This window comes from Pimephales promelas, chromosome 6 (assembly GCF_988280905.1).
Source record: "Pimephales promelas chromosome 6, fPimPro1.hap1.1, whole genome shotgun sequence".
In the NCBI taxonomy this organism is placed as follows: Eukaryota; Metazoa; Chordata; class Actinopteri; order Cypriniformes; family Leuciscidae; genus Pimephales; species Pimephales promelas.
The window spans coordinates 36,003,541-36,019,160 of record NC_142774.1 but is presented as its reverse complement, the minus strand read 5'-3'; the positions used below and the strand labels follow the sequence as shown (position 1 = coordinate 36,019,160).

The 15,620-nt window shown below is 34.6% G+C and overlaps 1 protein-coding gene and 1 non-coding gene across 4 annotated transcripts; one reads left to right on the top strand and one right to left on the bottom strand.

Moving 5' to 3' along the window:
• Positions 1-477: 477 nt before the first annotated feature.
• On the bottom strand, positions 478-582 carry LOC120463833 (U6 spliceosomal RNA). The gene has a single exon (XR_005618567.2). It is a non-coding gene; the product is annotated as a U6 spliceosomal RNA (small nuclear RNA).
• Positions 583-1,238: 656 nt separating this feature from the next.
• Positions 1,239-15,484, top strand: chtf18 (CTF18, chromosome transmission fidelity factor 18 homolog (S. cerevisiae)). 3 transcript variants are annotated; one of them, XM_089132510.1, is made up of 22 exons: positions 1,239-1,470; positions 2,194-2,277; positions 3,442-3,562; positions 3,655-3,880; positions 3,964-4,056; positions 4,297-4,349; positions 4,450-4,591; positions 4,678-4,896; positions 5,770-5,867; positions 5,970-6,093; positions 6,193-6,332; positions 7,092-7,185; positions 7,274-7,372; positions 7,453-7,583; positions 8,106-8,229; positions 9,087-9,311; positions 10,041-10,190; positions 10,513-10,643; positions 13,021-13,165; positions 13,948-14,064; positions 14,565-14,628; positions 15,172-15,484. In XM_089132510.1, exons 1-22 carry the CDS (start codon positions 1,383-1,385, stop codon positions 15,300-15,302), a joined length of 2,799 nt encoding a protein of 932 aa, XP_088988636.1. In that variant the 5' UTR covers positions 1,239-1,382; the 3' UTR covers positions 15,303-15,484. The 3 variants fall into 3 exon arrangements, with proteins under 3 accessions (XP_088988636.1, XP_088988637.1, XP_039508976.2); XM_039653042.2 differs by having other exon boundaries at positions 1,240-1,470; positions 2,194-2,373; XM_089132511.1 differs by lacking the exons at positions 5,770-5,867; positions 5,970-6,093 and having other exon boundaries at positions 2,194-2,373.
• The last annotated feature ends 136 nt before the right edge of the window (positions 15,485-15,620 follow it).

The window sequence follows — 15,620 nt, the reverse complement described above, 5'->3', positions numbered from 1 at the left end:
AAACTTGTAAAATATTTTAAACACTTAAAGTCCCTGTAAACGCAATTCTACAAAAAAATTCTAAACACATTATAAATTACTAAATGTTTTAATAAAATGTGACAAATTGCCTTACATACGATGAACTCTGCTGCCCTCTTGTGTAAGATTTTTATGGCCACGTCATTTTTACTCGTAAAAAAAGAATATACATGTTTGCTAAAATAAAATAACTGCTTCAATTTATCATCGCACTAACGTAAAAAAAAAAAGTCTGTAAAATATTTTTTTGTCAGATGATGAATAAACTTGATGAAAAACATACAATTCATTTCATAATGTGTTTACATTATTTGGCTTAAATCAATCAAACGATCAAATGATTATTTGATCTATACCATTTTCATGCCTTTAGCCGTAAATCCGTTTTAATACAGTTGATAAAGATATTTTAAAGAATTGAAAATATTTAGAAATGTGAGTGGAAAACAAGTGCAAAAAAATTGGAGACGCTTCACGATTATGCGAGTCATCCTTACGCAGGGACATGCTAATCTTCTCTGTATCGTTCCAAATTTAATACATGTGTTGCCTAGCCAACACGATTAAAAATATGAAGACAACTTGAGTTTTTAGTTTCAATACTGACAATTAATGTGCAAGATGGTAGCCAAAAAGTGTAAACAAAATCAACGATAAGACTGTTGTAAGTCATACAACAAATTGGTTTAATCGCAGAGCTGTTTATGAGAAATCTTGAGCACATTAAAAATATTTTAAAAGTACATTTTAACAGTGTTCACACTACTGTTGTAACATTCTGAGACATATGCAAAATACTCGCGTTCTCGCGAAATGATTGGCTTTTTTATTTTTCGTTGTTTACGTAATGGCCCGCCCCGTCGGTGTGTTTCCAAATCAGAAGCGGATAATGTCAGGCAAATAGATTAAAAATGTAAATGTATGTCATTGTTCAGTTCATACAGTTATAACATTCATACAGAAAATAACATTATTTTATATTAATTCGAACTATTGTAAAATTATAATTATAATGCATTTCACAATGACAGTTAAAAAAACGCTTGTACGTTAATCATGCTATTGTCTTATTCCACATCAGTGATAAATTATTTAATTCTTTCTGGTCTATCATATTTATCCATAGACAGTAAAATAATTATTTATCAGTAGCTTTACAGAAATGCTGTCCGCCCAGGACTTTTATAGAGCGGATGTAGGCCTTACAATGAAACCGGAAATACACTTACTTTCACAAACAAATTTGCGCGAAAATTTCTGTTGTCCATTCTAATGTACGCTGACTACGCTCTTCCACTTGTTTATACATTTGTCACATTTGGATGTAAATTTCCTGTCAAAACAGACACGAGACCGCAAACATGGACGAATATGACGAAATGTACGGAATTGAAGATGATTTTGAACAACAGTTTGCTGATGAATTGGAAGTCATGGCTGAATTGGACAGTAAGTTAAAAAGATACGTTCATGTCTCAAGTTAAGTTAACGTTTCTCCCTTATGGCACAATGGCTGACTGACTCTATGTAAAGGTACTTTACGTAATAAAAAAACAACACTAACAAAACACTTGTATAAATATACAGTAATATTACGGTATTCTTTGAAAAATACCAACATGGTACATTATTGTGGTAAATATTCCGTCTGAAAATAGCACTGCACCATAGTATTGTCACAAGAAAATTAAACATTGCTGTTGGTAGTGTCAGAAAATGATTCATGATCATGACATCCATCATGCACCATTTGTATGGATAGCCTATTATCATATTTTTATTCAGCCTAAATGTTACAGGTCCTAAAGTGATAAATTGATTGTTTTCCCTGACAAAAAATGGGTATATCTAGGGTTTTTGTTTTATGCCACTACATTTGTTCTTGCACTGCCAATATATTTGTGTCGACACCACAAAAAGAGACATTTTATGTCAAATATATAAAAACATTGTCATACAGTGATTTGTTTGTAGTTTTCAACCTATTCTAACTAGTTGGACTATTTGATAACTAACTTGTCAATTTACCACCTGACAACAACATTGCTTAATATATCACAAGAAATATTGCAAGCAATATTGTGTCATGTATTTATAAATAATCATATAAATTTGAACTAAAACACACTAAACTTGTTCATTTTGAATGTGTGAATGTTTCTGTGTGTGTAGAAGAGCTTTCATCATGTGCAAAAGTGTCTGAGTTCCGCAATAAGAAGTCAATCCCACAGACGTTCGAGGAAGCCATTGCGTCAGGTGACGTGCCATCGAGGAAATCAGTAAATAACGAGCATCCTGAGAGCATCTCACCTCTAGTATATGAGGATGAGGATGAGGAGGAGGAATGCCTGAGTCAGTATTGAATTTTCTCACTTGTGTATTAACACAGTGCCTTTGTTATAGAGCTACAGGTTAAAAAGTTTGATCAAAAATACAGTAAAAACTGTTTAATAATATTAATATTCCTGTGATGGCAACGCTGAATTTTCAGCATCATTTATTCAGTCTTCATTGTCAGAAATCATTGTAATATGCTGATTTGCTGCTCAAGACATTTTTCCAATTACTATCGATGTTGAAAACAGTTGTGCTGCTTAATATTTCTGTGGAAACTGATACATTTTCCAAAACTCTTTGTTGAATAGAATATTGAAAGAACAGTGTTTCTTTAAAATATATATTCTCTATCACATTTGGTCAATCTAATGCGTCCTTGCTGAATAAAAGTAATTATTTTATAAAAAAAATCTTACTGACCCTAAACATTTATACAGCGATAGTATTTATCGCCTGCGCAATTGCAGGTTAAATTGAGAATCACATTTTTTTTTGCTTCGAATAGAGATCACGATTCTCCCAGGATTCTGAATAAACAACTAAACAAAATAACTAGGGCTGTCAAACGATTAATCGGGATTAATCACATCCAAAATAAAAGTTTGTGTTTACATAATATATGTGGGTGCACTGTGTATAATTATTTTGTTTATATACACACATGCATGTATATTTAAGAAAGAAAAAAAATTTATATATACAATATATAAAATATTTATAAATGATATAAATTATATATAAATCTATATACATGAAAATATTTCTTAAATATATACAAGCATGTGTGTGTGTATTTATATATATAAAATAATTATACACAGTGCACCCACATATATTATGTAAACACAATTTAGATCTGAACCAACCAACAACCAATTCAGATCTGAATGTTCAGGTGTGATTTTGTCAAAGGTTTAATAGACAGGAGAGTCGGCGTCATTTAGAAATGAGATCGCATGGATGTTTGAATCGAGATTGTGTTCTTTTAACGGTTAACTATGCAGCTCTAGGTAGTGCAAACATTGTGAGCGTGTATAAAAGTAATGTCTATGTGTGTCTAATGGTGTTAGTGGTTTCTCACAGCTCCTAAACCCAAGAAAAGAAGACAAGATGTGGCAAAAAAGCTCCAGTTTGGTGTTGAACACACTGATGACATCACCCCTCCGTCATCCCCAGAGGTTTACAACAGACGAGTGAGAGATGGGTAAAAGTTTATGCACATAACAGTTAATATAATTGTGTTAATCTAACATAACATTATAACCATTGGTTGATTTTTGTTTAATCCTTTTACAGACCTGCAGTTTTCCTGTCCCTAAGTCCAGATAGACCAGCAGCCACAAAAATAACAACCAACGTGTTAGATATTAGTGGACTGACACCATTACAGGAGTCACCACGGCGGGTTACCCCAGCTAGACGTCATGCTCAGAAACGGCCCCCTGCAATTGGAGATTTTATCACAGTCACGGACTCCATGGGAAACAGAGTCTACCTTAAGAAGAAAGAGGATGAGGAGAAGGTTTCGGGCACGGCTAAATATTTTAACTGCTTGCAGGAGTTCAATGTGTGAGGTTTATTGATTTTCCTTATGCTTTTTCTCAGGCACCAGATCCAAGAGCCTTCCGTAACTCACTGAATGGACTAGGACTGCTAGCGGTTCCAATAGAAGTGCTGAAAGAACAAGCTGCAGAGAGAGTAAGAGTGTGTGATAGGGCTGTACGATCGATTAAGCGTGATTAATCGCATCTATAAAAGTCTGTGTTTATATAATATGTTTGTTTGTGTGTTTGTATATATATATATATATATATATATATATATATATATATATATATAAGCGATTAATCGATTTTACAGCCCTTGTGTGTGAACTTGCAGACAAACCTAAAATAATGATTTGGGGGAAATCTCTCTGAAATGGTTTTGTTTTTTCAGCGCCATCGACAAGTGGTGGAGGAATCCCAAAGATTGACAGAACTTATGAATAGGTGTGTGCGTACACATTTCTTTGTGGATCACACCCGTCAATTCTTCTACTCTAAACTGTTGTACATCTCTACGGATGTTAACTCTGAAATGACTTTTTAGTGGGATCGATCCAGAGCTTATTGCTGAAGAGCAGGCAGACTCTGGTGTGGATGGTGGAAGTGGGCAAGATGAAGGCTCATCCTCGCGGCTGTGGGTGGATCAGTTCTCGCCACAGCATTATACCGATCTGCTGAGTGATGATGTCAGTCATAGATACGCTCACTTGCAAACTAATTATTGGCAGGCATTTGCCTTGTAAATATTTACATGGTCTCTCTATCTCTATAGTTCACCAACCGCTGTCTGCTGAAGTGGCTGAAGCTCTGGGACACTGTGGTCTTTGGACGAGAGAGGAAACCCCGTCCGGCCCCTGTAGACGTTAGATCGAATTTTACAAATGCTCAAAACCAAAACCAAAACCAGTCCCAGCGTTTCAAAACCAAGTCCCAAATCACAGAAGAGATACTAGAGGCTGAGCTGGACCAGTACAAAAGACCTAAATTTAAGGTGAGTGAAACTGAGAAATCAAACAGATTTTTTTATATTAGATTTAGATTTATTTAAATGAACCTTTTTACATTTGTACTTGATCAACTTTTACATTTATTTTTAAATGTTGTATTTGTTGTATATTAATATTAATGTATAATAATATATACTAATATTAGTGTTAAGTGTTTAGATTTATTTATAACATTTAGATTTTGAATTATGTTTTATAATCTAAAAATATATATTATATTATACATATATATATATATATATATATATATATATATAATATATATATATATTAGGGCTGTGCAAAAATTAATTGCGATATATTTGTTATATTTATTAGCCCATGCATATTTAAAAAAAGACTTAGATTTATTTAAATGAACCTTTTTATATTTGTACTTGAGATTAACATTTACATTTATTTTTAAATGTTATATTTTTGTTGTATATTAATATTAATGTATAATAATATATACTAATATTAATGTTTTAAGTGTTTAGATTTAATTATTTATGTTAGTTTAGATTTATTTATAACATTTAGATTTTGAATTATGTTTTATAGTCTAAAAATATATATTATATGTGTTATATATATTTGTTATATTTATTAGCCCATGCATATTTAAAAAAAATTAATTAAAAACATGACTACTAAACATAACTTACTAAAAAAATGACTTAAAAAATGCTTATTTATAACTGCAAAAATATTGTAAAATTGGAATTTAGGTTGCTAAATTTGCCAAATGAACCATGTTGGCTTGACAGTGACCTGATGTTTTTTCGTGTAAAATACTAACAAGCTAAATGATACTGGTCGGGCCATCAGAGAAGTAGTGAATGTCATTTTTTAACTGTATGTATCACACTACACAGGTGGCACTATTATCAGGTCCTCCTGGACTGGGGAAAACCACACTAGCACACATTATCGCAAAGCATGCTGGTTACAATGTAGTAGAAATCAACGCTAGGTAAGAGGATGCAAGTCCTGGTGCTGCTAACCAATCTTAAAATAGAAGTTTGCTATTATAAATGTCGACACTCACAATCTAATAGCGCTGATCTGTTCTCAGTGATGACCGCAGTGCAGAGCTCTTCCAGAAACGCATTGATACCGCGACACAGATGAAGTCAGTCCTGGGAGCCAATGAAAAGCCCAACTGCCTTGTAATAGATGAAATTGATGGGGCTCCTGCTGTAAGATCTGCTCTCAGTTTTATTGGTCACTTTTAATTCAACGGCTTGTCTAAATGATGCTGTTTCACACTTTTTGATGTTGTTTTTTTTTCGCTTTAGGCTGCCATTAACATTTTATTGGCCACCCTGAACCGTAAGGATAGCCGAGATGGAGAAGAGTCAGGTGGTAATGCCTTGAAAAAGAAAAAGAAGAAGCAATCTGTGCTGCTTAGACCAATCATCTGCATCTGCAATGACCTGTAAGTCTTATGTTTAAGGGGTATAATTGAATATTTAGTTTGGGTTTAAAATATTTGAATTGTTGCATATTTTCCCAGTCAACTATTAAACTTTGAGAAAACACAAATAATATCCAACACAATTTCTAAACAAGAACATTCAATGGCAACAGTTTACAAAGAGGTCTCATTTGTTAACATTAGTTATTGCATTAAATAGCATGAACTAAGAATGAGCAATATATCGGTTTACACTTTATTTTAAGGTGACGTAGTTACATTGTGCTTACTCAAATAAGTCATATTAATTAACTAAATGCATTTAGTATAGAGTTACGTTCAGGGTTTGTTTTAGGGTTAGTTACTTGTCGTTATGCATAAATTAGTTATTACTATAGTAAGTACATGTAGTAATGTCTATCTACGTCATATTAAAATTAAGTGTTACCATATATTCTAACCATTTATTAACATTTGTAAATTGTAAGTATACAAAAAATGTTCATGTAAGTCCACACAGTGCATAAACTAATGTTAACAGATGGAACTTTTTATCCTAAAAATATATTAGTAAATGTTGAGACTAGCATTAACGAAGATTAATAAATGCTGTAGAAGTATTGTTCGTTGTTCACATTAACTAATAACTAATGTTAACAAATGAAACCTTTTTGTAAAGTGTTACCCATTTGATTATTATTGTGCACCACCTTCGCAATATACATTAGCAATGGAAAATCAATACAAACAAATGTAGTCCATTTACCTGTATTTTGTCAGTTATGTTCCTGCTCTGAGGCCGCTGAGACAGCAAGCTTTCCTATTGGCTTTTCCCCAGACTCTACCCTCCCGCTTAGCTCAAAGACTGTCAGAGGTGACACACACATGCACTCACATGTTTACAAGATGATTTCATAAACACATGAATGTAGACTCATAAAAGCTTTTGCTTATTTGTGTAGATCACACGGCGTCAGGGTATGAAAGCAGACACAGGGACTCTGATGGCCCTGTGTGAGAAAACTGACAATGACATCCGTTCTTGCATCAACACATTACAGGTGAGAGAGAGAGAGAGATGTGTGCCTCTTTAAAACTGGTCAGAATTAAAAGATGGGATTGCTTAATCAAGTGTGTGCAGTTTTTACACAGACGTGGACAGAAGCACTTGGATCAGCGCAGTGTCAGTTCCATGTGTGTGGGATTGAAAGATCAAAACAAGGGACTCTTCTCAGTTTGGCAGGAAATCTTCCAGCTTCCTCGACTGAAAAGGTAAACACATAATGCCATTCTCAAGCACGTGGTCTTTCCACTCAGCCCTCCCCTTGATAGCTTTTCAGTGTGGGCAATAAAATCTTTAAATGGGTCTATAATGATTATTCTAGCATTTTTCTGACATCTTATTCATGGAAAGACTACATGGATTATTTTTTTATTATTCTTAATGGTACATGTTTTAAAAAAAATGAATTGGTTACAGCAAAGGAAAATATTTTTGCATATTTTACCCCCACCAAATTCTCAAATAAATATATTTATTTTTTTTGCTAAAGCGGCATATGTATCCTATTATTTTTTTTTTTTTTTTTTTTTTTTTTAGGAAGACAGATAGTATGTTTTTTGGCGGGTGGATAAAATGTGACCTGAAAATGTTTTCTCTACAATCTAAAAGTAAAAAGATACAATTGGAAAGAATTTAAAAACTTTTATTTGTCAACTGTTATTTTTTAATTTGCATGTTTTGTCAGACTGTATTTCCGGCATTCTTCATTTTATGATGGTGTTGTGATTTAGGAAGCGGATTGGTGGAGATTCATTCGGTGGTTTTGATGAAGCTGGACCAAAAGACGGTTCACAAAGGACTCAGCACATCTTACATTTGGTCTCATCTACTGGAGAGCATGAAAAACTCACTCAGGTAACTAGAGCTTTACATTCTACACTCTTTGGGCTTCTACTAAACTAAATTAGGCTAACTAATAAAGTTCAAACATTATTAAGGTCAGTAAAAAATATCAAATTACAACCAGAGATAAATATAATATAACAAAGTTACAAATAAAGTAAGGTCGAACTGTAATATATTTAGGTACAGGCATGTAATAATAATGTAAAATAACACTATAATTTTCACGGTATAAATGAAATGTACAGTAAAACTTCAAATAATAGCCCGGGATTTTATTTTCCCAAATCGTCGAACGGCACCGGCTTATATTTGAGACAGGCGTCTATTTGAGACAGCCCTCTAAAATTTAGTGTTGTTCAATGAGTGTCGGCCTAGAGTCTCTAATCTCTAAAAATCTCCAAATGCTCTGCGTGAAACTGCGGTCTTCCGACCTTTTAGTATTGTGTCAATTGATTTTGATAAATATGCACAAGGGAGAGAAAGCCTGTGTTGTTTGAAGACGTGAGCTCTGCTTGTTATGCACCCTATCAAGCGCAGCAGTTTCTATTCGACAAAAATTGGCTTTGGTGGCCACCAAAAAGCGGACTACCTGACAGGTTTTAGAAGGTTAAATACAAACCAAGAATAAAAACAGACCCGCCTCTATTTGAGAGACCAGCTTTTATTTACCCAAACCTGCAGTAACACTAGGCGTGTAAACAACACAGGCGTCTATTTGGGTCTTAGCTATTATTTGAAGTTTTACTGTAGATGAATCTTTGTTAAAGCTGTGTTTGGTTGTTTAATTAATATTAATGGCTTAGACATCATAACACCTACAAAAAGTGTGATATTGCAGCCAAAATGACTTACTCTCTCTCCTGTAGGGCTTATATGATAACTTCCTCAGCATGAAGCTGAAGGACCCTGGGATGTTGGGTGTGTGCACAGGTCTTGACTGGTTGTGTTTCTCTGACGTGCTGAATGAGTTTGTGCTACATGGACAAAACTATTCGCTCATGCGCTACTTCCCGTTCCTGCCCGCTGCCTTCCATCACCTGTATGCCGCAAACTCTGTCCCACGCATCAATTATCCACACAGCCACTACGAGGTGAGAGAATACAATAGACAGTGAGAGCGCAAGCTGTCCATCCACCCTAAAATACTGTATCGAATTAGGCAGAATCAAGCAGACCTTTAAAAAAATATAAAATCCTGTCTTTCCATTTCTACCTTTCATCAAATGAAAGCGTTCTGTCCCAGTTACACACTTGACCATAATGTCTAAAAACACAGCAATCATGTGTCTCCCTTCACTATGAGGGTTTTTATGCCATTGATGTGCCATTGGCATTCTGTTTCTCAAGTGTTGTGAATGTTTTTTGGTCTTTGATAATAGAGAAAATTCAAAAGTTCTCTTTTTTTGGAAAGATATTACTACTTTTATTCAGCAAAAATGTATTAAATTGTTCAAAAGTGACAGTAAATACATTTATAGTTTTACAAAAGATTTGTAATTCAAATAAATGCTGTTCTTTTGAACTTTCTAATCATTAAAGGATCGTATATAATAAAATAACGTTGATAATAATATGAAAGGTTTTGTTAGCATTTTAAAATGATTTCTGAAAGATCATGTGACTGAAGAGTAATGATGCTGATAATTCAGATTTGCCACTCTAACTAAACAAACTGAAACACTCTGACTGTAAATGGTTTTATGTGTTTGGGATTGCTGATATCAAGTATGCCGACATGTCTTTGTATAACGATAATAAACTTTCATTGTTTTAGTGTAAAATGAAAGTGGTAATAAATGAAGCCTTAAATGTGTTTCTAGGCTTTCACTAAATCTCAGCACACCAAGAATGCCCTCATTGCCATGTTGAATGACATCCCACCTGCCATACAGAGCCGTCTCTGTATGAGCAGTCTCTGTATGGACATCCTCAGCCTTCTCCTGGAGCTCATCTCCCCCAAACTGCGGCCGGTGAGTCATTTTAAAACACTACCACTGTTTCCACAGAAACATTAAGCAGCACAACTGTTTTCAACATTGATAATAATAAAAAAAGTTTATTGAGCAGGAAATCAGCATATTACAATGATTTCTGAGGGATCGTGTGACACTGAAGAGTGGAATAATTCAGCTTTGCCATCAAAAGAATAAATGATATTTTGAAATATATTTAAATAGTACAATCATTTTAAATTTTAATATTATTTCACAATATTACAGTTTTTACAGTAAATGAATTTTTCATATGAATGCTGCCTTGGTGAGCATAAGAGACTTGATGTTTTTCTTACAGGTCAACCCTCAGCTTTACAGCACCAGGGAGAAGCAGCAGCTTCATGATTTGATTGACACCATGATCAACTACAACCTGACCTACAGACAGGACCGGACACCAGAGGGACAGTACACTTATGTGCTGGAGCCGTGAGTACATGCATATACGCAAACAACATTAACCTGATCTACAGGCTCATCTGAACACATGGTTCTGTTTTTGGGCAGATAGCTATGCTTGTCTATCAGGACTTTAGTTATGCAACTCATATAGCACAAGAATACCTACTAACACACATGGCACTGATTCCTGTTTATCACGATTTATGAGAGATTAGGCTGCAGCTTTAGATTACAGTCTCTCCATCCCCTCCTCTTCCACTTCTTTTTATTATTAGTTTTTTCCATCCCCTGCTTCACTGTGTCGATTCTCTTACATGAGAGCTCGGAGGTTTTTGTTACTTGCTTTTGAAAGTCATGTTCATCACTCAAGCATATAAAAAGACTTCCAATCCTCTCTGTGGCTTACTGTGTCCTACCACTCACATTGATTGATGGAAATGGTGCTGAAAATGTGCACATATACAAGCTTTCGACACTCACAAGTCGCTGAACCTTTGAAAGTCTGCTTGATGGAGCTAAAGGTGGATAAAAACCAGGAGTGAGAAGATAAACAAGGAACACGGGAACAATCTGCGCTATTGGATTGGTTTTCAGACCGAGTTGGCTCAAGCTGGAACTGAAGAAGAGCGTCTCTGAACAATCCTGTATGTTTGCTTCTTATTCATGGACCATTTCTCATCTTCTTTCTTATATAAAGGTTTTGTATGAATGTTAGATGTTTTTAAAGGCTTCATTTTAAAAAAATACAGTAATGAAATATTACAATTTAAAAACACTGTTTTCTATTTTAAAATTTAATCAATTCCTGTGATGACAAAGCCGCCATTACTGTTACAGTTATCAGTGTCACATGACACATTCTGCTTAATATTTTTGTTTAAACATGATTTTTCTCATATTTATTTGAATAATAGAAAGTTATTTATTTAAAAATAGAGATCTTTTGTAGCATTATAAAAATATGCTGTAATTTTTTTAACATTTCGAAGATTCCTTGCTGGATAAAAGTATTAATGTCTTTATTATTAACTTTTTACTGTTTACAAAATTGAGTTAAAATAGTTTTCACTAAACTAACACATTTATTTATATAATTATGAATATTACAATTTAATCATACACTACATGTAATAGTATATCTATCTAACAGTGAACAGTAATATTTTTTAGCCTGTAAAATGTGAACCTTTTTTTAATGATAATTTGAAAGTACAAAATGAATGCTGTGTGTGTAAATGAATCAAACTAAAATCATCAGTTAATTTATTTAATGCCAAGTAAGTATTATATCAGGCTAGATTAGATGGGGAAATCCCTGTGCTTGTTTTTTTCATAATCCTGTTTCTGAAGCTCATTATTTATTTGCGCGTGTGTGTTCTCTCTGTGATTGGTGTGGTAGAAGCATGCAGCATTCGTTCCTGCAGGCCCGCTGTGAGGAGACACTGGTCACCTCTGACTGGGGTATTCCACTGCTGATCGCCCTGTTACTGCTTCTGCTCGTTTACGCCTTCCTGTATCTTCCTGCCATCTCTTATCGAGTGTTACTCCAACAAGCGTTGAGTAACCACACTGAAGCCATGATGACCCTGGAAAATAACAAGATGGTCTGAGCTGAGGATTGTACAATTCCCAAGCCAAATGTTGCATCACTAACTTCATTTTCATTGCATCGTCTGATTACGAGGAACATTATAATTCAACTTTTGTCAGAGGAGGCCTGAATGGAAGAAACGCCTCTGCTTCGTTCATAATTATTGTGATATTTTGACAGACTATTTTGTCAGTATAATCCTACTGTGCAATGTTTAGTCATGCCAGTACACAGCAAGCATTTCCATATAAACAAGTCTTTTTTGACAATTTAACGTGAGATCTGGTGGCACATGAGCTGTTGAAGTATTTGACCTGGATTCAAGCTGGCAAGCTTTCATCGCTATCCTGTTCCCTAGAAATGGAGAAATCTTTTGAATTTAATTTGAATGCTCAACATAATATATGGGAACAAACCCACACATTTTTGAACTGCTCCTTGTTTTTTGTTTTTTTTTGGACACAACATTCTCTGACTGTTCTAGAGAAATGACTTTGTGTATGTGACCAGGAATAACCTGCACAACTAATCCTGCTTTTGGAGTTTCATCTGCTTGTGTGAATTGCACATATTGTCTAATTTCCTTTTATTCATGCTACGTGTTTTACCTTCGGAGCAAGAGGGATTATTTAGTTCTCCTGCTTTCCACACTTTAAACCATCTCATCTTCATGTACCTTCACATCCCTCTTCATTAGAGTCCCTAGTAGTTCAGATTCTATAATGTTATGTAAAGGTATATTATTTATTTTATTTTTATTTTTTTCATTTACTTGTTGTACAAGCAGTAATTTTATGACCTGTATTTCCACAGTAATGTAGAAGACGTGGTGCATTTTCCGGGTTTGCCTCCCCGGAGGCAGCTGACCTATCAGGTGAAGCAGCTGATCGCCAGGGAGACCGAATTAGAGCGAATGAGGAGGGTGGAGAGGGCCCAGCAGAAACGAAACCCACAGAAGGTAGGGGTTGGACGATGAAACTGAAACTCTGGCCAATATAGTTTTGGAGGTTTCATGGCTATATATGGCCAATCTTCACTGATTTTTATGTTCCATCAGCAAGAGCAGTGTGTGAAGGTTGAATTAGCAGAGCTTTAGCACACCTGTACATAAAATCTCTGCACAACATAATGGGAGACAGATCAGATTTCAAAAGAGGCCAAATTGTTGGTGTGCGTCTCAAACGAACCTGTCAATGCAACTGTCAACTGTCTCTCTCTTTCTCTCTCTGTATATATATATATATATATATATATATATATACATATATACACACACACACAGAGCAATGATTTCTGAGACAATAAATTCTGTCTAATCTTGCTTTTGTTTTGCCTTCAGAATAATTAATACCCATTTATTGACACTGCACCTTTTGCATTTGGAAATCTTACTGATTTAAAATGGGTTTGATTTAGTTTGTTTCACCACTAATTTGCTGTATGGACAATATTATGTTTACCTATACTTTAATTGATTTCAGTTGGACTACAACATTATGATTTTGAAAATGTGCACTGTTTTGTCCGCCTGCGGTACCAGGTTTATCTTTGCGTAGTTAGACTAACAGACGTTGATATTGCAATTAAACATGTATTTATCCTTTAAATATTTGATTAACCATTGTGTTATGTGCTTGGACAGATGTACAGCCCCCAAACTAACTATATACAAATCTGTACACAAGAATATTTAATTTACAGAATTGTTCATGTTGCAAATTATTTGTTTTGTGTGTTTAGACAGAGTCAGTTAATAAGAATCAAGAGGAGAAGAAAACTGAAGTGAAGAAACCGACAAGCAGGAACCATCAGCAGAGGCTGGAGAACATTGTTAAACAGACTGTGGTGGAAACCAGGGTAAAGCATCTATATTAAACCACTATAAATCTTTCCTTGAATTACCACCAATCCTTCCTACGCTCATAAAAATCACATTTTAAATTGTATTCCCCTTAAGTCCAGTCCTTCATTGAATATTACCATAACAAATCTGATGCTGGGATTAGTGATTCACAACTTCACTCTGGCATTGTGTGAAACTCAAGCTATAACTAACCAGTTATAAATGCAGATATTATAAATGAGCACTATTAATTATGTCCAAAGTTAAAATGCCAAACCAGAACATAAAGCACCTGGTTAAATTAGCCTGTGAGTGGTATGTGAATAGGATGCAGGATTTTGCACTAAACAGTGATTCTGTGCCACCATGTTAAATTATTTTTCTCATTCTGTCTCTCTTTATATATGCTTGACTTATGCTTCATAATAACCCAAGATTAATTGGGTTAATAGTGGATCAGGGTCAAAGTGCTCTCACCTGATGACTTGTTTATTTATCCTTCCCACGGTTATAGCCTGAATTGGATTTCTTTGGACGAGCCATTGCACCCAAGGAGAAGCCTATGATCACCACTACAGGTGTGTTGTTTGCGCTATATACAGTGTATATATATATATATATATATATATATATAAATATATAAAACTGTTAGTTCCAATCATTGATTCTGATTGGTCAATAACTGCGCCTTATTCACAATAAAACACGGCTATGGTGGGTTCACCCAACGGCTCTATTTATCGCTGCGCAACACTGCAGTTCCTATGTTGTTTTTATTTGAGCTTTCAGGCATATTACACATTGGAACGTTGTTGCTGTTCACAGTCGGGGACTTTTTTTTCTAGCGGAAGGAAGGCTTTTAGTGATTTTACTTCATGAAAGTTGCAATAATACTTTTTTTTTTTTTACTTTAATACTTTTATTTAGTGGTAACTGTTTTATAAAAGCAATAAGGTACTCAAGGCAAGTGCTGTATCGTGAATACTCTGCTTCGCGTCGTGCCTAACAATGCCCTGCCGTCGTGCCTAACAATGTCTCGTACCTTATTGCTTACATATATACAATATAAGTGTTCTGCATAACCTATGTTAAAAATGAGCTGATATCACTTCTCTCTGCAGGTGAAGATGGCAAAGCAGGCGAAGTGGTGCATATTGGTAAAGCTGTGGGTAACAGTGATGTATGGTTTCGTTTCAATGAAGGTGTGTCTAATGCAGTGCGAAGAAACGTTTACATTCGGGAGTTACTTTAAAGTTAATTTACCATCTTAAATCAATACATAAAAACAAAAAATGTTCTGAATCTTGTTCTGTATAGTTTAAAAAAAACCTAAAATGTCAAAAAAACAAAAAGCACTGGTTCATCTTTTTCTTTTATTGTATTCTTGTATAGTTTTCTTACACTTTTATAAATACATGTTTTCACTGAGTAACAGCAGTTTTTTCTTTCTTTCTTTTCATAATGTGATGGCCTGACTAGAGCAAACAACAAAGCAGATTTACTCAGAATTAGTTAATTTGCATTTTTGTCCATCCTAGTCAAAGTTAGGCTGTGTAAGTCACTCCTGTTG

Bases quoted from the DNA above. Each gene is read 5' to 3' on its own strand.
- chtf18 (XM_039653042.2), top strand. From the start codon at position 1,383: ATGGACGAATATGACGAAATGTACGGAATTGAAGATGATTTTGAACAA. The intron at 1,471-2,193 runs GTAAGTTAAAAA...CTGTGTGTGTAG, and splicing joins AGTCATGGCTGAATTGGACA to AAGAGCTTTCATCATGTGCA. The intron at 14,629-15,171 runs GTGTGTTGTTTG...TTCTCTCTGCAG, and splicing joins GCCTATGATCACCACTACAG to GTGAAGATGGCAAAGCAGGC.